Source organism: Accipiter gentilis, chromosome 31 (genome assembly GCF_929443795.1).
Source record: "Accipiter gentilis chromosome 31, bAccGen1.1, whole genome shotgun sequence".
Lineage (NCBI taxonomy): Eukaryota > Metazoa > Chordata > Aves > Accipitriformes > Accipitridae > Astur > Astur gentilis.
This window is the reverse complement of record NC_064910.1, coordinates 6962206-6988911: the sequence shown is the minus strand read 5'-3', so window position 1 is coordinate 6988911 and position 26706 is coordinate 6962206. Positions and strand designations below refer to the sequence as shown.

General features: G+C 42.9%; 1 protein-coding gene across 1 annotated transcript in view; it reads right to left on the bottom strand.

Annotated features, from left to right (window-relative positions):
- The window catches only part of RFX8 (regulatory factor X8), a 28701-nt gene extending 2568 nt beyond the window's left edge, over nt 1-26133 (bottom strand). Inside the window, exons 1-14 of the mRNA XM_049834351.1 lie at nt 26084-26133; nt 22635-22758; nt 19799-19860; nt 18228-18314; nt 14230-14292; nt 12658-12721; nt 11505-11639; nt 11342-11419; nt 10707-10820; nt 9902-10052; nt 8403-8461; nt 4043-4199; nt 2345-2439; nt 1032-1146 (exon numbers count right to left, since the gene is read on the bottom strand). Coding sequence (XP_049690308.1) covers nt 1032-1146; nt 2345-2439; nt 4043-4199; nt 8403-8461; nt 9902-10052; nt 10707-10820; nt 11342-11419; nt 11505-11639; nt 12658-12721; nt 14230-14292; nt 18228-18314; nt 19799-19860; nt 22635-22758; nt 26084-26133 — 1354 coding nt within the window. The remainder of the gene's footprint in view (nt 1-1031; nt 1147-2344; nt 2440-4042; nt 4200-8402; nt 8462-9901; nt 10053-10706; nt 10821-11341; nt 11420-11504; nt 11640-12657; nt 12722-14229; nt 14293-18227; nt 18315-19798; nt 19861-22634; nt 22759-26083) is intronic.
- Nucleotides 26134-26706: the final 573 nt, after the last annotated feature.

The window sequence follows — 26706 nt, the reverse complement described above, 5'->3', positions numbered from 1 at the left end:
GGGAATTTCAAAGAAGATAATGAGGTTTTCTTTGGCTATTTGTGTGAAGCCCTATCCAAAGGAAGAGGAAAAAAATATGAAGGTGCTCCTTTGAAAATTTAAAAAACGGTTCATACAGTTTGGGATCAGATGCTACTCACAGGAGATGGTGCATTTCTGCAGAATGAATAATAGAGAGCGAGCCTCTGAAAGGTTTTACAAATGAAGAGAAATGCAGGTAGGGCTGATGCAATATAGAAAGGGAAGAGATTGAACTGATTCAAGACGTGGTTGTACCACTTCAAGCCACTTCATGTGAACGTGACTGCACAGTCCCTTTGCTTCTGCCTTGCACTGGTGTATGATGGACTTGATGCTTGACGGCTCAGAGCCCTAAACCGGAGAGAAAACTAACCCAGCTAAAGCAGTGACTAGTTTTCAGTCAGTTGAACACCTTAAACAGGCTTGCTTCTGGCTAGGCAAGCAATTATGTCAGCGTAAGGCATAAGGAAAAAGAAGGAGCATATAGCTGTTGTCAGAACTAACTGCCTTTTCAGCAAGTAGTTAGCGCAGTGGCTCTGCTCTGGCTATATGATACGGGAAGAACCCGAAGGACTGGGAGCTATCACTTGAGAGATCTGGAATTTTTATGGTTTGGGAAATTAGTGGCCCCAGCTCTCCATCACAGGAGGCTCACGCCTCGGGCTGCTGTTCCCCATATTTGCACAGATAAATGATGGCTTCTGCCGAAAGAGGGAGTCCTGCCCTTCCCTCCATCTCCAGCTGCAGGCTCCTACTTTCCTCCCTTCTGCTCATCCTAAGAGTTTGGATCAGAAAACAGATCTGGCTGAAAACTAACCCTTTCATTTCCCTGACCTGGCTAGCCACATCCCCAGGTGAATGGTGCTGCTTGATGCAAGGAAAGGAGTAGGAAGAAGTGATGCCCTTATGGACTGTAGCGTGAATTTTTGTCAGTTGAAATGATCTGGTGCCTCTGCCATCCCGGGACACGGAGGGGCATATCAGATGAGAGTCACAAAGATCCTACTTACCAAAACTGTTGGCGTAGTTGAGGGTCATAGCCTTGCTTACTGCGCTCAGGAGGAAGTTCCATCTCAACTGGAAATCTGATGCCAGTTTTCTAAACTCCTCTTTACTCCTGCTTGGCTGCAGGTAGAGAAAAAAAAATTGCTTTATGATAAAGTCAGTTAAAAGAATTCCTTATTGTGTTGCAGACTATTTCCCTGTACAGACTGCATACAAAGGTAGAACAAACAGGGGTTTTTTTGTTAGAATTCTAAAATAACTTAGGTTGCAAGGGATCTTTGGACATCATCTAATCCAACCCTTTGTCCAAAGCATGGCCAGCTCAGTTCAGGACTTGTCCAGCCGAGTTCTGAATACCTCCAGGATGGAGATTCCACATCCTTTCCAGGTAACCTCTTTCTGTACTTAACTACTCTCATGGTAATTTTTTTTTTTTTTTCTTTTTATGTATTGGAAATTTTCTTTGCTGCAACTTGTGTCTATTGCCTTATGCCCTATAACTGTGAACCCCCAGGAAAAGTCCCACTCCATCTTCTCTCTACCATCCCATGAGGTAGCTGAGGGTTCTATGAGATGAAGGCACCAGAGAACTGCAAAGTCCTATTCTTAATTTAAAACAAACAAACAAACAAAAAAAACCCAAAACCCAAAACCGAAAAGGAAATAATCGAGCTAAAGAAGTACAGTTTACCCTGCTTCTTCAGAAAGCGGGGGGGAAAACCAAAAAAACTTTAACCACTGCCCAGACCCGAGTTAATTGGTCTGGCAACCAACTGAATGCAGCAGTACCATGAAGCTACCCCTAATTCTGAATCAGTGATGGAACAGGGGTGGTAGAGCTGGTAACCTATGGAAAGGTTCATATGCGAGGATGATCATATTTGAATCTTTCACAGAGCTGGAGACATTTTACTAGAAATTATCACTCTCCTCCCACCTGCTAAAAGTCAACAGTTTCATGAATCAACGATTTCAGGAACCATGAAGTGTTCTCTTCATTTTTACTAACATTTTTCTTCTGAATTTTGCTTTCTTAGGGACTGTTATGTCTCTATGAAATGAGAGGAGATACTGAAACCACCCGAGTGGATATAGGCAGAGAAATATGCTCATAGTTGTTTGCACAGATGGAATTTTTGTATGCCAATTAATTCTCCCTTTTTCTGCAGCATGCATAAATTGTATTTAAGTAAATCTGCAGTCTGGTCAGGTTGCTAGTGTTCAATATAGCTCCTGCAGACTAGTGACAGTCAGCGTGTAGCAGGATAAATTATATGGTCACTCTTTCTTTTCTGAAATTATGAAATTAATTTTATACCTGAATGATAAAAGCTTGAAGATTTGAAGACACACAGTTCAGGAGAACCCGAATATCTGTGGAAGGTGCCAGCAAAGACATTAAGTCGTTCAAACCTATGAAATACAGAAAGGAGATCATTACTCGAAGTGATTGGCATGCTTTTTGATTTGTTTCTGCAGTTTTTAGCGCTTTTTTTCTCATCTCTTTAGCTTAAAATATATTAAGACATCTGTTTATAGCATTTTAATTAATATAATTATACTATTCCTTTAGTGAAGAATAGTGCCGTACTTCGAAATCAGTCAGAATTCATGTTTCTGTCCATTTCCACAATACCTGCACTGACCTAGTCATCATGGCAAAAGTGGCAAGAATAAACATTTCCAATGTGAAAGCTGGAATTTGGTTATATGCAATACCAGTTTACTTCTCTGAGATTTTATACAGTTGAGAAAAAAAAATAATCTTGGTTTACCTATTGAGGGGGAAAAAGCAGTTTTAGAACAATAACAGAAAACGCAGAATATTCTGTAGACCAATAGAGATATAGATATTATTGCCACATATCAGTGCAGCTGTTCCCCCAAAAGATTGGAACTTACCACCCAGTGCCAAAAGGTACATCATCAGTATGACACCTCTCTGAATTGATACCCTTCTAACTGAGACATCTTCCTTCAAGAAGGCACATGGATAGGGTCTGTGAAATCTTGCTTATTATAAATAACAGTTTGGAAAAGCAATGAAAACAGAGAATGGAATAAATCCACCTTGGAATGAGTTATATCATTATATTAATATAATATTAATATATATTAATATAATGAGCAAATGTAATAAGAGCATTCTGTGCAGTGGTTTTGATTTTTAAGATGTATATGAATATTATTTAAATGGTTCTCCTGATGGTTCTGTGAAGAAGGCAAATTATTATTCCCACTGAAAGCAGTCATGGAAAGGCCGTGGCACATCCCTTGTCAGCGAGCCAGTCGGTGATGGGCCGGGAACAAAAAGCTGAGGTTCTCCCCCGTCAGTTCTGTGCACAGCCTGGTCCAACTTGCCCATCTCTTGCTAATAATTTAAATGGAAGCCCATTAATCTAAAAATTAACTTGCTATTATGTTCCCATCCCTTTTCATTAAGCTGGCAAATGCATTATGTCATGGCTGCATACAAACTGTGTATTTTATTGTTTACAGCATAACATCGATCCCACAGGCCACAATACAGTGAAAGAACACGAAAACTGAAAGGCCGAGTCGTCGTCCAGGTCAGCATACAATGTGTTAAAATCTGGCCACAAGAAATTATTTTGTGTACTTTGATTAATAACAGGGGAAAAAGTGAAATGCGATGCTTGAAAACTTCTTTTTTTTGTCAAAGAAAACAATAAAAAATTAATATCCCTGTTTGTCAAACTTTTTCCAGAAGATATATAATTTAGTAACCCAAACCCCACTCCTGCTGCCACAGAAAGCTTTAAGAGAGGGTCGGAATGGAAAGCCTTTCATTCTTAACCTTTAAAGTTAGAAGGATAATATTACATGCTCCATTCTCAATTTTATTGGCTCTTTTCCAGCACTTCGGGTTACAGCAAGACTGTAATTCCCATTAGGGCAGATGCCATGAATAAACAAGAGGAAACACTGGAGCTTTAACAATGGCAAGCAAGGGCTTAAGCGGATAGACAAAATAAAGCAAAAAAAAAAATATTACATTTGAGTTCTATGTCACTCTGCAGCTCCTCTGGACTCCTAAACTTCTTTTGAAAGAGGTTTCCAGGCACATCCAGAAATCCCTGATCGATGACAGCATGCAAGTCTGATCGCAGAACAGTGACTTTGCTGTTGCTGGTCAAGACTGTTCTCATTGTCTATACATAATAAGAAAACAGTTAATGCCTTTCATTTTCTCAAGGCCTTAGCTCGGTCAAACAGCTTCCCTTATTCAATACTAGACTTTATATAACCAGTCTCTGAACTGGGAAAAAAATAAAAATAAAAAAAAAATCAAAGGAGATTAATCTTAAGTTGTCTTCAAGAGTTTTGTGTTCTGGAGATATTCTTCTCAATGACACTCTGTGTCGTTGTCTGTGATGGAGCAGACAAGGCTAACATGCTTGAAATATCTGGGCAATTGCCTGGGCACTGGGTTTTGCCTAGAGTTATTTAGTTACGCCAAGTAATGGTATTTTGTCTAAAATGTGGAATGGTGTATCAGGGCCAACTTTCCCTCGGTGTTACCTATCCTTAGTACCTGTTTCCATTAAATTCAAAGGCAAGTTTTCCCAAGTTGCCCAAACCTTTAGGAACGTAAACCTAACATTAGAAATACAGTATTAGTTAAAATAATATTACTTGGGATTTTATCCCATTTATCTGATTATGAGTCATTTGTGAATGAATCTGGCTTCATATTTGTCCCCGAAAGTATTACTCACATAGATTTTGCAAACAATTTTCAGCCCAACATTTGATCCTCATCTCTTCACTTTTTTTTAATTAATTGCTAATATCACACAGTATTGCTTCAGATTCTTGATGAAATTATGAAAACAGTGAAAGAAATTAAACCTGAATCTGTTAAAATTTGTTAATCCATACATTAAGCCTCTCACTTCTATACTGAAATTAGCAAGATCCTAAAGCCTTTATTGAATTTTGGGCTTTTATATGAATAATCCATGTCCATTTGGCCTTCCAGAGGAAAAAATAATTTTTGTAAAGTTCAGAAAAACTCCAGGAATCATAAACACTGCAGCAAATCCCATTCACCAGGTGCTTACCATGACCCCACAAACAGCAGCGAATGCAGCTGCCCATTTGTTTGCAAACATAATCCCCAATCTGGCCATTTTTCTTTTTCATCATTCTGCTAGCTTTACTGAAATACCAAAAGCACTCTGATTCTCACTTGGTAATTAAAGTATTTTTTCTTATTTTACTTGGAGTTTCCAGCGTCAGAAGAAGACCTGCTGCTTGCAACACGAATGCACGACCCAAAGGCTGGGAACTGCCAGGGTCGGTATCTTCAGTACGCTGCTAGCACCTGGCTCCGTGCCCCAGTGTTTTAGACTGGTCCCTTTAGCCATTGCACTTCACTATACTAAATATAATTCTCTAAATGACTGAGAGCCAGCTCTGACAACGCTTAAATACAGCTTACCAGAGGCAGGAATCAGCCCCAGGAAATGACAAGCATCATATTCACATTCCTTTCTCGCAGGGAATTTGCGCCTTTTTATGCTCTAATTACTTCTGCATGTCCAGGTAGTAGCAGCTGTCAGCCTGCTTTATCTACACATGATGGGAAAGTTATTTTTTTATTTTTTTTTTTCTTTTGAATGCTGACCCTGCCAAAATTGTTCCTTTTTTCTCACCAGGTGGCTAAAGTATTGCAAAGTACTCTACAAGGGCCGGTGTGGTTACACCGTTCAGAGGCTGCAGCTGCAGAGCTCCTCCGTAGTACTTCTCATTAGGGGCACTCTCCCTGCTTTGACCATCAGTCTCTAGCTGAAATTCCAGGTGCATTTTTAGACGGAGAAAATGGAGAATGACATGACTCCTATGTGAGAAGATGAGATAAACTTCAGCTTCGGATAGAAATGACTGAGGAAGGATGTGACGGAGGTTTGCAGGGAGAATTGCATGAAGGAGGGTAGAAATTTTAAAATAATAAAGGAAAGTATTTTTTCACACAACAAATTATGAAACCCAGGAACTCACTACCCCAAGATGTTGTGGATGCCAAAATCAAGCTATTAAATGCCAAGATGTGGGTATAACCTTCATCTCGGATTGCTAGAAGGCAGGGGAGTACAGTGGGGGAGGAGTGAGGTATCACTTGCTCTACTCATACCCACTTCACGTGAGCATCTGACGAGGGCCACCAGGGGAAACGGGATACAAGTCCTCACAAGCCTGGGATCAGGTCTGACTGACTAAAGCCCTCAGCAGTCCTTTCTGAGGGACCTCCACCTCCCCACGAAGCATCTGCATGTTTCTCACAAGCCGAAAATTTTAAACACCTGCGGTGTTCAGCTAACCATCTTCTGGTGTGCGTTGGACAGGGGGATGCATTTGCAGGAGAAGGTTTAGCTGGTATTTGTTTCCTACCCTGTTTTGCTGGAGCCCAGTATCCATGGCTTTGGCAAGATCTCTAACAGAAGTTGTAATAGAGGCTATGTGACCGCTGAAAGGCTACGGGGACGCTCATTTACGAGACTTACATAATTTCACTTATTGAAACTATTGTTTTTAAATTGCCGATGGGACTAATCATCAGGTACACTGGAACTCCTTTGCCCTTCCCTTGTATTTTAAAGAGGCTCTAGAGAAGGTGCAAACGTCATCCACTTGTGAGAACGGTGCCAAGAGCTCGTTAGCATGAACAAGAACCAGGCTCAGAATGTGCTCAGCTCTAAGCGTAGATCTGACCCCAATTCTCAGGTCTGCCAAGTTCACTTTGTGCCGGTTAAACAGTGTAAAGGGGATGGAGAGCAGCCAGAGGCTCCCCCCAGCTAGGCTGCAATTCTCTTGTCCTACATCTTGAGGGTGTAAATCCAATGTTGACTCCCTGCAGCTTTTCTGCACATGAGGAATAGGCAGGGGAGGAGGTACAACCAGCCCCTTGACATCATGGCTCGAGCACAGGAAGGATGATGTAAAGTCTGAGTATGCAAATCAAACGCAAATGACGGGGAATAGTTGGCACTTGTGGTCTTGCTGGATCACGTTCTTGAATGCATAAGAAGCACATGAAGCTGAGCTTTTCAAGTATTTAGTATCTCCAAGGGCTGCTGCAGTAAATGGGAGCTGTGAGTGCTCAGCACTTCACAGAACTCAACCTTTTGCCTGTGGTAGCACACCTATGCATGTTTGTGCGTTGTTTTCTGTTTTTATAAACATTTTTACAGTAAGTGGGGTATGTCTTTTGTATGCTGCTGGTGATGAAGCTTTCCCATAAAGAAAAGCTACCTTTATTAAGGAAGAACATGGCACTGCTGTGCAGTCCAAGAAGCCACAGTCCCTTCCTTCCTCCCCTTTATTGTGGGGACACAGTGCAGGGATTTAAGCCAGGCAGCATGTTGGGAAAATCTTGTACTTGCTGCTTGAAGGAGAGGAGAGAATATGCCACCTGTTCTATTCTGCTTTCTTTCCCATTCATGACCTATCTCTTCTCTTGTGGCCTGGACCACCTCAAAACCCAAGGTTTTGGAAGTATCCATGGACACCAATGGAAGGAATGCTGCAGGGACGGTACAGCCCTTCATAATAATGCAGCACTGAATGAAACAATTTACTTTGAAGTGTTCAAAGGGTTAATAATGCAGCTCCTGGAGGCACCTCTGTAGCTGAGAAGAATGATACTGTAGAGCAAAAAGCAGACTGTAGACGAAAAAGCAGAGATATTAATTTTTTGAGAGATTTTTGTCTCTTTCTTCCCAAGGAAAAAAGCCAGTCTGAGGGATGACCCTGAAGACAAAAGTTCAGAAGATGTTACCCTGCAGGGCTCCTTCCAACACTGTCCGGTCAGAGGATGGAGATTTTGCCAGCTGATCCCTGGGATCCATGAAAAAAGTGAGGGTCTTGTGCCCTTCAAGACTTCATGGCTTGCTCCTCGATCACGCAGCCTCACTGCAGCCGGAATATTAGTGATTTCCCTTGCGCAGGCTGCTGGGGCACGTGTCAGAGAGGGTGGTCAGGATGCTGTGTAAAACCAATTTTAGAATAACTCCAGCATGTGCTATCTGACCGGCTTTGGCATGGTTGGGCAAAGATACTGGAAACTGGCATCTGACCCTTCCAGCTACTGTCTTCTCCTCTCCATGGGGGACCACTGACCATGTCTCAGAGGCTTTCACAGAATCCAGAAGGAGCAAAAGGCCCCCTCAGCATACTTATGGTGTGGGAAGAGATGGGGAGGAGGGTGAGCATGGTGTGCACCATGGTCAGTGTACAGCTAAGACCACCTCTGCTGCTGCTGTTGTCCTACAGTGGAGCATCTCATAAATAGTCCACACTGCTTGAGTAGATGGGATGCCCAGCTTTTTTGTTTCACAGGTTCTGGAACATACCTTGGCCATGTTAGAAAGGTCTGTCTTTCTCCTGAGTCTTCTTACAAACACTGTAACTTCTGTTGAAGGAGAAGAAGCAGCAGATGTTTCATATCATTAATATTTTACAGTCTAAAAGATGTTAATGAAGGCAGAACTTTTAAGTTAAAAGTAGATCCCTAGGGGAGGTATGGAGGCTAACGGAGGGCACAGTGGGGGCACTGAGCCAGTATTATGGGCTGCGCTGGGCTGGGGACCCTCGCAGTTTAAAGCTGGCAAGCAGAAGCTGCCCAGGTCACCACTCTTCCTTCACTGCAAATCTGTTAGCCCATGACACATAGGAAAAATACTTCCAATATTTTTTTACATTAAGTACTTCTTAATCAAGACTAATACTCTTCTACGTGTATGGTTTAAGGTGAATGAAAACAATGTTAATTCTCTCCTATATTTTGTTCAGAGGGTTTACATTTCCACCTTCATGCATCTATAATTCTGCAGCACTGTTAATAGGAGTTGGTTTCTTTAGTTTTATTTTCTCCTGTTTATAATGAGTTGTAATTATGACAAGCATGGTCCAAGAATATCCTTCTTAAGAATAAAATATACAATAACCGATTTTTAGTTACAGGAAAACTGAGTATAAGGCAACTTACAAACTTCCGTAGACAGGCAATGGTTTTCAAGCGAAAATTCCTGTTTCCCTGAAGTTTGTACAAACCAGAAAGACCAGGATGTATACACAAAGGGTCTCAACTGATTAACTACATATACTTCCATGCACACACATATTAAAAACACACTACTAAGTTTGTTGTGTCAAGCATTCCAATGTAAGAAATGCCAGAATGAAGACTTTCTGCAAGTATTCCTTGAGCACATGAATGCTAATACAATCTTTTGTCTACACAGAAGCCCTGCTTTGCAACTGAGGAGCTGGTCTTCACTTAATGAGTAACGGAGCAATGTTATGTTTTAGCCAGAATCTTCAGCATCATATATATGTACGTATATACGTACATATTTAGAAACACACACACCTTTGTATAGTACAGATTTTTTGAAATCCTCCTCTAATGACAAAGTCATAGTTTCCCTGTGGGACTATGGCTTTTTTCCCTTTATATTGAACCGTGCTATAGCCATTAATTAATTTATCTACATAAAACCACTTGCAAGGTGAAGAGACAGAACAATACCTAAATTTCAGAGGGCAGACTGCATATTATTCAATCATCTACACAGCCAAAGTGGTCATGACAAGAGACAGATCTTTAAAAAGATTCAGGTGCGGTTTAATTTACCATGAATTGGGAATAATTTTGGCTTAAATTTGTTCTCACACGTTATCTGAGACTATTTTTAACTGTATTCCAACTAACTCTAGTCCTCACTTCTATTGAAGTTACATCAGCTAAAAAAGTTTTTAAAACACTTTTTGTAAGAGTCTTGTAACACAATCTTCTCTGCAGTTTAAGCAAAGATTATTTTATCAAAATCTCTCTATTACTCAAACATACCTTTAGATTTGGATGTTTGGAGTGGTAATGGAAACTCTCCCAAAGCGTTAAGCAGCCAAAGTTCAACATTTTTACTGAACAATCTGATTGACTTCATGTGTTGCACAGGCATCTCCTCCAGGAAATCATAAAGTAGGATGTTCTCCATCTCCTAGAATACAAATGCATGGAGCTGCACGATTGGTGTACTACAGATATTTACAGCAGCATGAAACAAAATTGCGTTAATGGTTTAAGTGTAAATGTAAAGCAGCCTGGTTTTTTCTTCCAATTAAGCAATAACTAAGCTACATTTGTTAGCAGAAGGAAAAAGATCCTGACAATAAAATGTCATTTCCTGAATTAATTACTAGGCACTACTTAATGAGCTGCTTTAAATAAGGAGCAAATTATTTTGATCAGAAAACTGCATATTTCTATGTGGAATGTCACAGAGAAATGCAGTAGTGTTCTCAATGGAAAAAACAACTCTTGTAATTTGGAGAACAGCTATCAGTCGAAATTTCAGTCACATAACCTCATGCCAGAACCACAGACCACATTTATAACAGCATATTGCATTGGCATTAGGGACTTTCAAAGGAATATGTAGCAGCAAAATGGAAGTTATCTCAAATTCCACTGGCTCCTTTCAAAATCCATACTGCGCTGCCTCAGAAGAAGCCAAAGAACAGACTTGAAGTAGGAATGAAAATCCCGTTGTACAGCACACAACGAACAGCTGGCCCTTCTCCTCAGGTAGAGCTACCAGAAAGACACAGACACATAATAACATCATTACAACAAACAAGGGTGTCTACAGTACCTTGAATAGCTGCCTATCATAGCTTTTGAACAGCTGGCATACATCTGGCAAGGACATCAGTGCTATTCTTTCAGGCTGCAGAGACCTCCAGAATGACATGATACAGTCTTCCACCTGTCGCGCAAAGTCCTTCATGAACTAAGACAGATTTTACACTTGCAAAATGTGAAGCGTAATGCGGTAAAACCACACATGTAAGCACAGAAGCAAAAGAACGACCGTGGAGCTGGGGTCTTTGCCTGGCCCCATCCTGGCCGGGCTCCAGCGTAAGTGGAAGCATCCTGGGGCAACAAGCTGATCCTCGCAAGGCAGCGTAAGAAGGAGGAGAGAAACAAAGAATTGTGCCGTGGATATGCGGATATAAGGAAAGATATGTGTCCGTGGCCTTGTGTTTTGTGCTGGGCTCAGACCTGTTGACGTGCCAGCAGTGCTCAGGATATGCCTACGAACTCAGATTCTCGGAGCGTGTTGCCTTAATTAAGAATTCCCAAATAATTTGACTGAATGCTCCTTTTGTCTATAAATTATTGTCTACCTTAGATCAAACCATCACATAAAAAAGCTGCATGGAAACAATTTTATTCTTAGAGTTGTTTGCTGTCATCAGAATGAGTGTTATAAAAGCACAGGCATACCTTGTCAAGCTCGCTCTTTCTCACCATATGTAAAATATCTTGACAATGGCTGTAGTACTCATTGGCAAGCAGTACAACCTGGAGAAGGTAACCAAAAAGAGGGTACAAAAAGAGCACGCAGGCAAAGAGCTAACTTGCTTGCGGACCAAATACTTGAACGTACCATTTCATAGGGGTATTTCTTGCATAGCTCTTGCTCCAAAAGATAGAATCTGTTGAATTCAGGCCAAGGGTACTGAAATCTCTCTTGTTCAGTCTTCACATAAATGACAGATGGAGAACAGTGCAAATTCTTGCTCTCAATGCATCAGAATTTATTTTGAACAATAAAAAAAAAAAAAAATCACAATTATCTTGTCAGTTCTGTTAAAGATATTAAGTACTTTCTTGAAATTGTATAACGTGATTTTTTAATAAGATGTATTTCTTCAGGGGAATGCTTGTCCTTTTTTTTTAGAATAGAGGGTTGCATGAAAGAAACAAGCATGGCTGACTAAATATTTAAATCCTAAATGGTACATGAATTTCTTTTCAAAACCGGTGAATATTTAATGGCATACATATCTTCCACATATTTTTTTCTATAGCACTCATGCCACAGTTGTAACCTTCTAAATAAGGCTGCAGATAGTTGGCTCTGCTGTTGGGGTGACAGCACATTTCTCATCAGCTGCCATTACATCCACTTCAGAGCACTCATTACTGCACCCGAGCGCTCCGTAAAAATAAGACAGACACCCAGCCTCTCCTTTTTTTCCTCGCTTTGGTCCACACAAGTTTCTTGCCCGTGCTCTGCGGGCTCACTTCCAAAAACCCCGGTATCCAGCTGTCCCATGGCAGCAGGCTTAGGGGAGAACGGCCGCAGGTTAGCCTCGCATCTGCCCTTTTCAGTGAGCAGGGCTTGCACTCTTTTTTCTTAATCGTTTCCTAGTATTTAAATACCTATCGTGACAATAAACTCTGGGAGCATTGAAAAGACACCGGCTCAGCAGCATGAGGGTCTGTTACCGTGGGCCTCAGGCAAGGAAGGCTGTGCCCCACTAACTCCCCTAATATTCAAAACGCGGGCTGTCAGCCACAATTTCCGCTCTCAGCACAGATAAAATTATTTGAGCCGACGTTAAGACAAGAAAAATATTTAGCTACCAGGTGAAAGAGGAGTGGGGGAAGTAAGCGTTTAGTGGGATCATGCAGACAAATATTATTTTGAAGAAGATGATGGGTTAGCTGTATTTTATCAGAACATAGTATATAGCAGTTCTAATTAAACACACAGATAAACATTTTGTTATAAGCCTGATGTCTCTGAAACTCACTGTTCTTTTTTTTTGGCTATTGCTCTTGTAACCAGGTGCATCTCCAGAACTGCAGACGTTTCCACTGTGGTAAAATATACAACAGAAATACCCTTTAAAAACCCCACCAATTTAGTCTGTATTTAGTAAGAAAATGAGCTCAAACTGGGTACGGTGAACTAGGTTGAAGCACTGCATTTGGGAAACAAACCCTGCTCTCTTTGCTGTCATTCAGCAGCCCCATGACTTTCTAATGAGTCTGAAGACCAATTTCTTAAATTTAAGATAAAACTGAACCATTCATTATAAAGAGAGAAAGGTATTAGCCATTTAACAGTGCAATGTCTTCCAATTCCTTGCACCAAAGTTGTGGGTTTGTATTTGTAGTTGCAGTTTGTTTCAAATGATAATAATAATTATAAACATGCAAATAATGAAAGTATAGTCATCCTTGTGCTTTGATTTCGCAGTCATTACATTTTCTGCACCCTGTATCAGTTACATGGCATTTTGTTTCTGACTTTCCCCCATTTGCAAGCCTGCCGTGAGGTTCCACACGGTCAGAATTCACCTGGACCTGCAAAGGCTTGACCGCTGGTTTTTGGCTGAAAAGTCAGGGATGGAGGCACAATAGGCTGCTTTCTTGCTTTATCATCTCCTACCTCTCTCCCTGCCTGTTCTGCTGAGGCTAATCCTGCGGGAGGGAGAGGCAATGTTGCTAGTAAAAGGGACGTGCTGCGAGAGTTGGATTCCTCCAGTCAAGCCCCCATCTGCTGCTGACACCTGCTCACTGTCTGTGGAGGCATTTCAAACTCCGGGATCCTTTTGGACTCGGCTATTTTGGAGGGTGACAGGCAGGGGCTTTGTAGAAAATGTGCTTCCACTGGTGACTGCCAACACCCGGGCTATCTAATCAGATCTGGCTGCTGGGTGTCACTGCTGGGATGTATTATAAACCAGGGTCCCACCACACGTCCTGAAGGGACAGAGGACAAAATGTAAGAGCTTATCTGCTTGGAAACTCAAGCCAGTGAAAATGCCTCCTCTCGCTTCTCTGCTCTCCACGGGACTGACCCTTGCCACCTGAAAAATTACCTTTCCCTCTGCCACTACTCTCTGCCATGAAGGCGGTGCTCCAGCGAAACAACCAAACTGGCTGCCCGAGACAGGGCGCGACATTCACGTTGGGTACGTTTGGCAACGCTATTGACTCTTTCTGCCAGACATTTTTAGAGTTGGCGGCTGACAAAGGGAAGAATGTGTCAGTAGAGATGTTTCATAACGCTTCTTTCAAATGGGTCCTTCCTGCAGATTTCCAAAGCCTGTGAAACAAAATTAATTAATATTTTCCAGCTCCTGCTCTCCCCGAGAAGGCGGCCAGCTGTATCTTCTGCTGCTGCTACTATGGCAACACGTATCAGCATCGCTCTCCTCCGGTGGGCTGGCTCCCCCCTACACGGGGATGCGAGAAGGGGTGCTGCGTGGGTCCTCCTGCACCCCAGCAGCCAGCTCGGTGGCAATTAAGTGCAAATATCTACGGAAAGCTAACATCTATGCGCTCCCCGCCGTTAGCGAAGGGGGTTTCGGACTCACCGGGTGCCCGCGGAGGTGCTCGGCTGCCAGGCGGAGCTGCTCGATTGCCCTGGAGAGCCGTGCCTGGGTAAAGACAGGACACACGAAAGAGGACGTGGGTGGGAGAAGGGGAAAATGGGTGACAGCAAAACCACGAGGAGTTTCGCTGTATGTCTTGCAGAGTTTGGATGATGCTATGGGTTGGGAACTAGAGCTAAAATGGGAAACACAGTGGCGGGGATGAGAAAAAGACTAACAGAGGGGGCGAACGGGAAGGACAAAGGGAAAATGAAAGGAGGGAGGGTGGTGAATGTGCGTGCTCTTGACTGCCAGATCACACTGAGATTAGAAAAGCTAATTTGCTAGAATCATATCAGATTTTTTTTATTAAAAAATGATGGGTTTGCTTCACTAGAATTCAAAAGCCCAAACCTTCCCTACTACTAGAATCATAAAGTAACTCTTACGAAACCAAAATTTGCCGTCATTTTTTTAACACTGCTGTACTCCGAGCCAGAGCCAGTACCATTTTAGGGAGAGCTTGTCCTCCAAGCTCCTATTCCTAGAGGGCACCCTATTGTGATGCAAATCAGTAAATACCATATTCCCTTACATCTCCGTAATACATTTGTACACCTCATCGATTACGGTTGTGTTTATTTACGCTACTTTCATCACATCATCATTAGAGCTGTGGTAGACATGTCTTCAAAAATCCAAGATTTCTAACCAAACCAACTCACAGGTGCTGTATAAGAGCATCCTCATCACTCCTCGTGTGAACACGTTCCAACCCAGCCAACGCGTGAGGCCCTGCTGACTACCAAAAGGCAAATGCCTTCTTTGTAGTCGAAGGCAAACCATTACAATCACGCTGCCATTTCTATGACAGCAACAAGCACAGCTCCCAACCTGCCAGATCCTTCACGGGTCTAGTTCCTCACTACCAGCACCATGCCAGTTGCCGACTATCTCAATATGGTCAAGAAATATTCTTTTCAGTAATTAGAGGGAGCGGATCATAGTTTTGAAACTATCCCTTTCTTCACCAGCCCACAGGCTGGGTGGATGCCTTGGTCTCTCAACTGGGTTCCTCGTTCCACCTTCCCCCCAGGTGCATGTTGGACTCTATTCAGGCATGGGAAGGAGCAATAATTATTTAGGACATGTTCACTACTCAAACACATCCCCTTTCTCTGCCAGAGGGAAATGGCAACAAGCCAGAGAAGTATATCCCATCAGCAGGGTCTGGTCCACAGACCATCATTTGGACTGCACTGAAATGGTATATTAAAAATCTTCTTCCCTGTAATTTGGAAATTTCCACACCAACACACTCAAAAATGGAGATGTTATGGGTCAAATACTCCTGCTGCAACTATGTGATTACCTCCATGAGAATAAAATTTGTTCTCGCAGATAGAAAAGTCTTCAAGTTTTCATTACTTTTTTTCTAAATTTCAATTTACTAATAAAAAAAATTTTAGAATTTGCCATCGCTGGTTTTATCAACTTCACTGAATCATGAAAAATTCATTCTGATTTCAAAAAGTACTGAAACCTACTGAGAGGACAGTAAAGATGAGGTATTTCCCTGATGTGTTCCTATTTATTTGCAAAGAACATACAAAACTCAATACAGACGGAAACAAACTCACTTATTTGGTTGAAACTGCTGCTTATTTTGTATGTGACCTAATTATTTCTTTCAGAGTTGTGCTACTTGTGCTTCTCTGGCTGTGTTTTGTGCTTTTTTACTGCTTTCAGCCTGTTTTTTCCTGCTGTCCTTTATCAGACACTAAGAAGTAATCGTGACACCTGGCTGCCCTGGTGTTGCAGGTCTGCATGTGGGCTTGGGACAGGGATGTGTGGCTGCATTTAGAGTGGCAGCTGTTCTAATTTCAGTTGTCTGGCTTCACACAACAGCTTAGTGACTTCTTATAACTGTCTTAAATGAAGGAAGGTAATTTTGTAAAGAGACTTTTCTATTGCAACTAGAAAGATGATCTCTGCCTGAATACGATCTTTATATTTTGATTTTTTTTCTTAAATCTGAAAAGTTATCCCAAGAAACTATACCAAGAGCATTAGATGGCTGGTTGATGTCAGCCCTTTCCCTGGAATACACCTCCTTTTCCTTGGTTTGACCAAATTAAATATAGTTTTTTAGGAGTGGGCACCTCTGGCAGCTGGTGGAGAAGGAGGAGGAGGAGGCTTGCAGCCAGTGCCGCGGCTCTCCTGCAGTTACGCATGGGCCACAGCGTGTTCCCCGGCCCATCAGAGAACATGGCTCATTTCCATGAGGAGGGCCAAGGCCACCAGCTATTCTGGCATACGTGGTGCTTCTGGTTCCCAGCAGTGGCTGAAGTCCTTGTTTCTGCACCTGGCCTGGACTTAGTCAACATTGCTTCTTTGGTTCCTCCTACTTTTTGTAATTTTTCTTCATGTTTCTATGCTGGGAGGAAAAAGAGCAACAATTCAAATTGTTCTCTTCCCTCTCTCATCTCTTCCACGGCCAGAACTAGCAGCTCTCCTCCTATGCCCACCAAGATTGCTGTTTTCAAGTGACGCTGCAGGGAAACACCTTTCTTTCCCTGAAGAAGACAGACCAGCAGAGACTCAGCCAGAGACATGCAGGATTCCTTGAACGGCGGCCGAGACCTTTCCTTGTTTCGGATGTCAAATCTTGGGCCTGTTCTGGTTACACCGGGTGTACGGGTAGTGAAGGTTATCACCTCAGAAAGGGTCTCATGGGAAATGAGCCTCGAGTTCCCTATGAATAATTTGTTTGGTCTCACAACAACCAATTGCCACTTGATCATCTGCAGAACTTGATCCTCTGCCCTGTCCCATTCTTTACCGTTGTCACTATGGACTTCTGCAATGTCACTGCTATAAAAGCCGTGGAGAAAGGCAACAAACCTATGGGTATAATTTTTCCATGCTCTTGCAGAGCATGCACTCAATTAAGTAACTGTAATATAAAATATCACAGACCCTGAAACAGTTTCGTCATCACCAGACTATCTGGGTGCTTAATAGGCTGACTTGTATCCCTCTAACGTTCATGCTATAGAAAAATGCTGTACCTCCATATTAAAGAATGGAAATCAAAGCACAGAGTTTATCCATATGTATGTTAAAGTAATGTACAAGTCTGTAAGGCAGTGAGGATAGCAGCCCGGTCTCCAAAGTCCAAGGCATAGACCACACCTATTTTTCTTATTCTGTGCATTTAAAAGGAGTGTAAAACTGTTACGGAATGGCAGCATTTCCCTTCCTTTTTTCTGGGGAGAAAGTCAAGCCTGTGGTTTGTTTATCTCAACCATGAACTTAACCATGAGAATTCTTCCTCTCCTGCCCACAGCTGGCCCATGGTCATGTCTACACTTGAGTCTGCCAAAGTATCTTACGTTAATCAATTATTTTTAGACTTTTAATTTTTGCAATGAATTTTTACTCGTCTTACACATTTTCTCATTGTTGTTCCCTGACAAGAGGTCATTTTTAAATCTGAAATTTTAAAACAAAGGAAGTCTTTTCAAAGTAATATGCCTCATTGTTTCAAGTAGTAAAAAACCCCAGATAACATGATTGGGTGTAGGACTTTTCAAAACAGTCCAGTCATTTATACTTTAATACATGTCTCTTCAGCCTGTTTCATATGGAAGGTGACAGAATGTCGTTAAACGATTTCAATATGTTTATCTGAGCTCCCTTTCAGAGTCTCAATATATTATGGTCTTCTTTTAGGTTTGGCACGAGTTTCTGCTCTTAAGATCTACGTGACTAAAATGTCCAGTTCAAGGAAGTCTGATTAGGTAGGGCATGTTTTCAAAATGGATCTTCTCTACTAAGGTGCAGCACTTAATGGCACAGAACTTTTATAGTGTGTATAATAATAAGAAAAATGTAATACTCTTGTCAATGTTCAACACATGATTTACAGACTTTCATGTACAGCCAATATAGGGACTGTCATGTGACATTTTATGATTAAAACATTTTAAAAAACAAACCTGTCATAATTTTTTTCAGACAGAAGAGAGCAATAACGTGCATAAAAGGAAGAGTTCTTCTTGATAGCTATTCCATCATAATGATACCTAGAAAATAAAATAAAAAAAAAAGGATGAACTGACAACCATATGATATTCAACAAGTCAGCAAATAATTTATATTCCTCCTTTGAAAGCAGATGATTGTTCCATTTAAACAAGAAAAGACCAAGTTAAAAAAAGCTACGATTTTTTTTTAAATTCTGTTGAAAATTTATTTTCCCAACAGAAGATAATTACACAAACTCTTTACAAACTCTTTTTAACAGTTTTTGCCCTGGAGTGGTACCTTCTTCCGAACGAGAAAACTTAAGCCAGTGGATGGGGTGCAACAGATTTGTGCAGGACAGTTAGTGAAGTCAGAGACCAGAGTCCCAGCTGACGGAATTTCCCCGTATCCCCATGGAAGTGGAAGGATTTAGCGCAGTTGTTCCGCAGCCATTCACAGTAACTTAGGGACTGGATGGCCCATCAGTGGTTATGGCAAGCAAAAACCCAAGAAGCCCACCAGACCTAAGGTTTATCCCAACCTTGGTGAGCAGCGGAGTCGCCATCCCTGCTACCGAGGTGCTGCCAGCTGGGTCACTGGGAAGCCAGGGGACCAGTGCGGTGGGTTTGGGCCACCAGCAGCCGGCAACCTTCTGCTACGGGAAGAGAGAGCACGGAGGCTGGGGGCTACCACGCACCATCCCAAATCCTGCCAGCTATGAGCAGAAGCCTGGGAGTGTCTGTGGTGAGGCACTCCCAAAATAAAGGACCTCGCTGGATCAAGCTGATAGCAAGTCCAGACTAGTGGAGAAAAGTCACAGATCAAGTAAGGGCATGCCAGTCTCAAACCCAGTATTTGACAGCTACTCAAAATGCTTGAGAAATTATTGTGTCTCAGTGCCCTTAAAACATCCCTTTTCTGGATGTTCAGAGTACGATCATAAGTTTGGACATTGAATCAATGGAAGAGTGTCGAACTCTCTGTGCTCTAGAAGAAGAGAGGGATGGGAAGAAAGGAATGGAGGGGGAGGATCTGAGGTGGTCTGATTTAAATGGGTTTAAACTGTTCACCGCATTTCCGTTGACCACCAGTACGTGCTGGGTCACTCCACAGATATGGGCAAGGATGAAAAGAACAACACAGATATTTATCACAGATGTCACTCCTGTGCATCCCGGAGCCAGGCTTTCCTGACCTGGTGTCTCAAGAGCTCTGACTAAGGTTGTGGTGTCTGGCAGATGCCTCATGCAAGCCATGCTGTAATAGCCAGTACAAATTGGAGCACTCATTTTTTAAAAATCAGCCTGATCAGAATTCATGCCCTACCAAAGCAGCTCTGATGCGGTGATCTTCATGGAATTAACTCTATTTTAATGTACTTGGTGACATCAGAAACCAATCTGGATCTTGCCATGTACTACAGACTTGCAGGCAGCAGTTCAGCTGCTGTATTACAGTGCTGGAGCTGAACATTCAGCCATTTTTAGATGTTATTAGAACAGTTATAAATAACTTATTTAAACAAAGGGAGCAAAACCAATACCTGGTACTCCCTCTTGTGCCCAGCCTTCTTGTCCCCAGACCTGGGAAAACTAACCGAATAAGCTGAAAAAACCAAACAGAAAATTAGAGATACTTGGCAAATTCATTCTAAAAACCAAAAACCTATCTGCTACATTTTTTTTTCTCTTTAATCACTTCTTTTGCTTTCCACCATTTGCAGGCTAATACCTGTTCTTACCTCTCAAACGGTAACTGTTAAACTGAACTCAATCAGGCTTTTGCGGATCAAAAGCTAAGTAATTTAAGGGATTACCTCCCTCAGGTAGGCACTTTTTTAGACTAGCCTGTTTTACCTTGCACTGAAACGCAGTCAGAGCGCGCACCAGGAGACCACCCACAGTCAGGAGGGGTATATCAGCTACGGGAACTGGAAGGTGCCGTGATTCTCCAGTACTCTGCCAGTCCTCCAAGTCTTACTCATTCGAGTAGGACTTACTCACTCAAGGCACTTCACCTACCTACTCACTCTCGCAAGGAGCGCTCGCAGGGTAGGGCCTGACTTATCTGTTTTAAAAGGACCTGAATCATCAAGCTGCAAAGCAACCTTTGACCACCGCAGCGGTAAATGTGAACTGAGGTCAGGCGGCATCTGTCAAGGTTAGGCCCTACAGAGTAATAAGATACTCTCAGGGTAATAATCCACTTCACTATGATTATTCTGCATGAGCTGTTCTGTGAAGGCAGAGACTAACCCAGGACAGCTGGAGCTAAAATTCCCTATACAGCAGGAACAGAGGATCGAGTAGTCAATGTTAGCAAGGAGCGAGAGGAGCCTCCACTCAGCAGCACAAAGCTTGGACTTTGTGCAAGGTGCACTTTGCTGGTCCAAACATCTGCTAAAGGACAAATTGCCCCAGCTCACGCTAACGTGCATCTCCGGTTTTAATGGTGCTGGAGTGGTCCTGTTCTTTGCACGTCTCTGTGTGCACCCACCCCAGCTGCTCCCTTTCCCAATCCGGTCTTTTAGCATAACCCCATTCTCCTAAAAGGACAGCCTGTGAATCCGGGGTTTCTGTGGCAGGAGACACATATACTTCTTCCCACCGCCTCTTCTACAGAGGCGGCGGCGTATTTGGGCAGAGGGATAGGGCAGATGAGATTAGTTGCGTCTTAAATCATCACAGTTTGATTCAGACGGGGCTTGACTGCAAAATCCTTTACGGTCCACACGCATGTCATGCAGTCAGGTTACTACAGCTTGATGAATTATTAATAGCTCAGCCCATTAGCTAGGCAGTGGTAACTGATTACATGTGCATCTTTAGTTTAACCCAGGGCTGCTGCAGTTCCTGCCCGCCTCAGCCTCTTGCTGCACGGACCCACCTCCCGCTGCAGAAGGACGGACCGTTTCAAGCCTTTGGGGAGCTGCACCCCGGTTTGCTCACTCGGGAGGTGTTCACTTGCACCGCAATGCACTGGGTCGCTTAAGGCTGTGAGCAAACAGTTGCAAGCACCAACCTATAGCAGCTATGGCTCATCAGCTAAGCTCTTCTGCGTGACCAGACTCATGCTTCATCCATGCCTGTCCCAACTTAAAAGTAAAATGCATTAACTTAAACCACAAGAAGGCTTAGCTTACAGGTGGTAACTCAATCATGCTGGAGCACCTGAAAGTGTACAGACAGGATGGGATTAACCTTACCTACGTGGTTACAAGGTAGAGATGTCTAAGCTAGTCGCTGCAGAACTCTGTAGCCAATGGAGAAAAACAGGCAGTCCCGAGGCACAATTCCCCTGAGCTGCCCGAGACGACTCATTTAGGGCGAAAGGAATCATGTGTAACTCCTTATTTCTCTCCGTTGGCTAACAAGAGATTTTAAGGTGACTAGTCTCATGGCAGACGTATACACTGAGCCAGGCACATTCTACCCATGAGCTTTGGCTGATGGGTGGTGATCCATTAAGCTATGGTAATAAATCACACTGGATCACTCACTCAAATCCTAATTTTAAGCACCAGTGATTTAACTTACCCAGTAAAAAAAATTTGATTCAACTGAACTGAGAGAAATCATTCCTAAAACGAGGTTATCTGCACAAATGAAATTGATTTCAGGTACAAGTTTTACTTATATTATTTTGGCTTTGTGTTAAAATGATGCTTAGTAGCTCTTCCCGTGGGCACTAACAGAATAATATTAGTGCTAAAAATAGGAAATCCTGAAGAAGAAAGTCTTGAGCGACAAATAATCACAAGGCATTCTATCTTCCTTAATTTGATAAATGAAGTTGAATAGCTATGAGTGTTTGTTGCAATTGGGATTTCTAAGTGGTAATTGCTCTGTGGGTTGTATCAGCCACCATGTATTAGAAGAGTGGAACTGTTTAAAGGAGATTGGGTTTTACATCTGCATTTGTTTTGCTTGGATGATTCTGTAACAACAGTTTTAGGGTGTGTTTGGAGCAAAATCTCCCCAAGGATACTTAAAAAGGATAGTATAAATTATGTAACAACCAAAGGGGTCTTTTAAGGACAGAAGAATCCGCTCCTCAGGACGAGTTTATTAGCCTTCCACCGTTTACCCTGGTAAAGCTTTCTAAAATATATTGGCAAAAGAAATCTTTGCTAGTGTAACATACGCTGGTTCCCTGAAGAAAATGAACTCCATCACAGACAATACTCTTTTCTCTAGTATAACGGTGTCTACATGAGAGCTTACCAGAAATATATTAGAAAAGACACACGCATAATACATTACTTATTCATTCTTCTCTGTTATTTAATCTCTTTTGATATGCAGTGTGTATATTTGACCACCAGATTTTCTGTTCAGGTATCTCTGCTTCTTATCTTATATATTCTATCTACTCTGTACCTTTCCAAAGGTGGCTGAATTTACTTGATACTTGGAATTTGGACTGCAGCTTTCCATATACAATTCATATAGTAGCCAACGGGGTACAGTGCATCCTTCACACAGATAGAAATTATCAGCTATCCTTTAAAACAAAAACATCAATTGGTATATGTCAGAATTAGAAGAAAGAATTGTTAGCTTGTGATTTTAATAGATCATCAGGTTTACAGCGAACTCTGTAATTGTTACTCTGATTTTATAGAAGCGTAGAATCAAAAAGAGAGCTACTACTTCTATGTTAATCTGTATTCTGGGAAAAAATTATACATTTTCAAATATATATAAATATATATTCTAAGTTTGTTTTTAACTTCTAAAGTTCCACTTCCCTCGTTTCCAAAGTGTAAGAGAGGTCATGTGAGACTCTGCTAAGAAATTAACTACATCTCATCACTTTTAATTAAAAAATACAACTTAGTAATATCATTGTAACAATAACACCAATACGGAAAGCATATTAGCATTACTCATATGGTAACTGTTGTTATATCAAAGGATGTAACTTTGATCTTCTAATTAGAAAGGTCTCTACTATACCAAAGGTAATATAATATGAGCATTTTTCCATCTAAAATGTGCAATATGGTGTTTTGGGATGGAGAGTGCACAAACTAAGAAGGACCAAATTCTGTTCTCATACAACCTCACTGATCTTAGCACAGGTTTAGTAAGAGAGCAGAATTTTAATTTACAGTTACTATGTAACAGAACTGCCAGGACTGAAACTCATTTAGGTTTTTAAATACTTATCTTTTGGCCAAATCCCTTACTCGTCCTGCTTATCAGAATGGCCATAGTCAAGTAAATGCAACTACTAGTGTGAATAAGGTGAGGAAGACATAAACTTAGTTACTTATTAGCCTAGTATATTATCTTCGCCAGAAAAAGAAGACCTTTAATTAGGAGATAATGCCAACAGTTTCGATGTCAGAAGATAACAGTCTCCTGCAGTACAAATCCAGGAGCAAAGATGCAGAGACATTAATTTTCAAAGCATGACACACCGATCGTGTGACAGTGTTTTCTCACTCTGACTCCGCTTCCGTTATACCAAATTATTTATGCATATTTAATTAATTTATCAGGTGAATGTTACTGCAGCACAGTGCCAGTTACTCACTGTGTCTTTACTGAGAATCGAGTTGGCTGAGAAAGCAAGGCCTTTCATAATCACCAGGTGAGATAAGCCAGTTGGATTTTAAATCAGCATCCTCTCTTTTATTAGTAGCCTGATTTCAGGCGACCCAGCGTTTATCTGTCCGTATTAGCTGTATTGGCAGTAGATACTGGATAACGTCTTCAAACTGGCTTGCTAGAACGGACTGAGCAAGAAGATGATCGCTGTGCCGCCGGACGATGTCTTACCTCACCTTTTATTCACACCCCCTCCAGGGAAGAAGGCTGACTGCCTCCCCCCAGGTTTCCCTCTCCGGAGCACAAGGTCCCAAAATACCTCGCTTTTACCTCCTCGGAGCCCACCTTCTCACCCACCGACCCCAGCACCGGTGCTGGGGTCCCTGCCAGCTCCTCACCACCTCCAGCCCCGCCACCCAAAAGTAAACGCTCCATGGCTAGGCATGAGCAGGAATCTGCGCCGAAGACAGGGGATCTGCTGCGCTAATGGGGTATTTCCCCTCACGGGGCTGAAAGGTAAATGAAATTTATTCTGGATAAGGGTCCTGACGGAGCTCTGCCTCCCAGCAGGCAGAAATGCTTGTTTCTTCTAGAGCAACCGTCTCAAAACCCTTCATAATTGAGCAGTCCCAGAGGAGATTAAACCTAAGTCCAAATTCATCGTATAACACCACAAGAGTCATTGGAAGTGCAGCAGAAATTAATTCATGCTTCAGTAGCTGGTTTCTGCCAATAGTTTTGCCACAACATTTAACTATTTAGTGACACAATATTTGGGAATTTCATTTTGTGAATTTATCGTCTATTAAACTGCCAGACTTTTTTCAAATAACAAGTCAAACACATTCTTAGTGCTGACACATAATACAAAACTACTGTCTACCAGGAAAAAAAAAAATCCACACAGAAAAGAACACGGTGCTCATCTTCTTGCCTATCAGCCCTGAGGTTCTCAAAACCTGAGTGTTTGTGGCACGCATCAAAACAAAACTATTGCTAAAGACGACAAAATCAGGAGAATGGTAAGGGAGGAAGATGGAGGTTAAAGAAAAAGCACATGGGGAAACATCTCCTCCATTTTCCCCCCACACATTCTGTGGGGTTTGTTATCTGAGCGGTTCTAGGACCTCACATGGGCTCCAGGTGTTTGGGGTTCGCCAGCTGTCACACTGAACCCTTGGCAGCCAGGCCATTATCCAGGTTTGCAAGTCTGCTGTTAAACCATTTCTGGACCAAAATCTGGCCTGCTATTGTCAATGCACCAACTGTAAAATGAAGCTGAATATTTAAAAATTTCGAAACATGAAAAGGTGATTCAGAAAGTTGTTGTGATGGAAAAATATCATCAGTTCATCCCTTCAAGGATCATCTACGATTCAGTGTCCCAGACGTGTTGGATGACATTGGATGAATGTCTTCCTTCAGTCCTTTTAAAATGGGAGTAGTGGTATCTATATCACAGCAAAAGCACAGACTAACTCCCGCTGCTCAGGTATTAGAGAGGGGGAATGGAAAGATTTAAGGTTACTTGCTGTCAAGTTAAAAGTTTGTATGTCTCATTACTGGTTCACACAAAGCCTTGCTGCTGTTTACCAGCTGGACTCATCTGTGCTTGGGGAAAGAAGGAAAGTAACCCTGGTTTCTCTTTGTCTAGACGACAGTCTTTGCAAAGAACAGAAAACGACGATGACAGCCTGACTCCACCGCAGAAAGCATCTCACCGAGGAGTCCAGCCACGAGCTTCACCTCGGGGAAACGCAACCTCGGAGAACGTCAAACACTCGGCATCCCCCCAAATGCCGGCGTACCACCGGCCGCGCAGCCTCCCGGGACGCTGCGGGAAAGCCCAGAGCCCACCAGCCACGCGTGCCCCAGCCAGGAGTGGTCCTCACCAGCCGCTCGGCAGCATCACGTCGAGCGGACGGCAGTCGGGGGGCAGGCTGAGACAAACCCCCCTCCTTTTCCCCCACCTCAAACCACCTCCACCTCAGTAGGACTTGCGGTAGGAGATGGACTTTTGGGGAAATTTCCCTGGTTTTATGGCACCGTTTATGCACTTAGGGCCGTTACGGCAAACCGGGATTTTGTCCTACAAAACTGCCCGTAAGCATTACAAGTCAGATTCCTGCCCTCCCTACACCAAGCCCACCGGGCAGGTTCTACGACCCCCCCCGCAAAAAAGGGTCGAGAGCAGACAGCCCACCCCACCCCCCCCCGACCCAGGACCTGCCCTGCCGCCTCTGTCCCCCCGTCCCCCCCCTCCCAGCACACACCAGCGGAGAATGGAGAGGTGCAGGAGGGAGGTGGGACTGCCCTCCGCCATCCCGGACCGCACCGGGCCGTTGGGTACCGGCCGCCGGGCGACGGTTCCCGGTGACCGGGCTGGGGGGGGGGGGGGGGTGTCGGTGAATCCAGCCCGGCCCCTGCCCCCCCCCGGCCAGCCCTGCCGAGGAACCGGGAGCCCTCCTGGCCCGGGGGTGGCGTAAAGTGCTGTCTTAGGAGGTTTTGCACGCCTTTTAAAGCATTATTTTCAGGGTTTTTCTGCAAGAACGCTGTCAGCTCCCGTAATTGTTTAATTTCTCTTTGATACAAAGAGATGAAAGGGCCGCCTGCTCCACCGAAACCCTGTAAGCACTTTTCCATTATGCAAAATGAGCTTTACTGCCATGTGACTGGTGAAAATAAATTATGTATGGCTGGAGCGTCTAAAAGCTTCCTAGTGGATGGCATTGGGTTACATCAGAGCTCAGCTTCTCAGAAACTCCCGTGGCTTCCTCATGGTAATTAGCTGCTCAAAGCCCACGTATGACACAGACTGGCTTGATTGCTTTGTTAACGATGAAGTGACCAAAGCCAACCTGTCAGCAGACAGCAATATTAAAAGTGGGGGGACAGG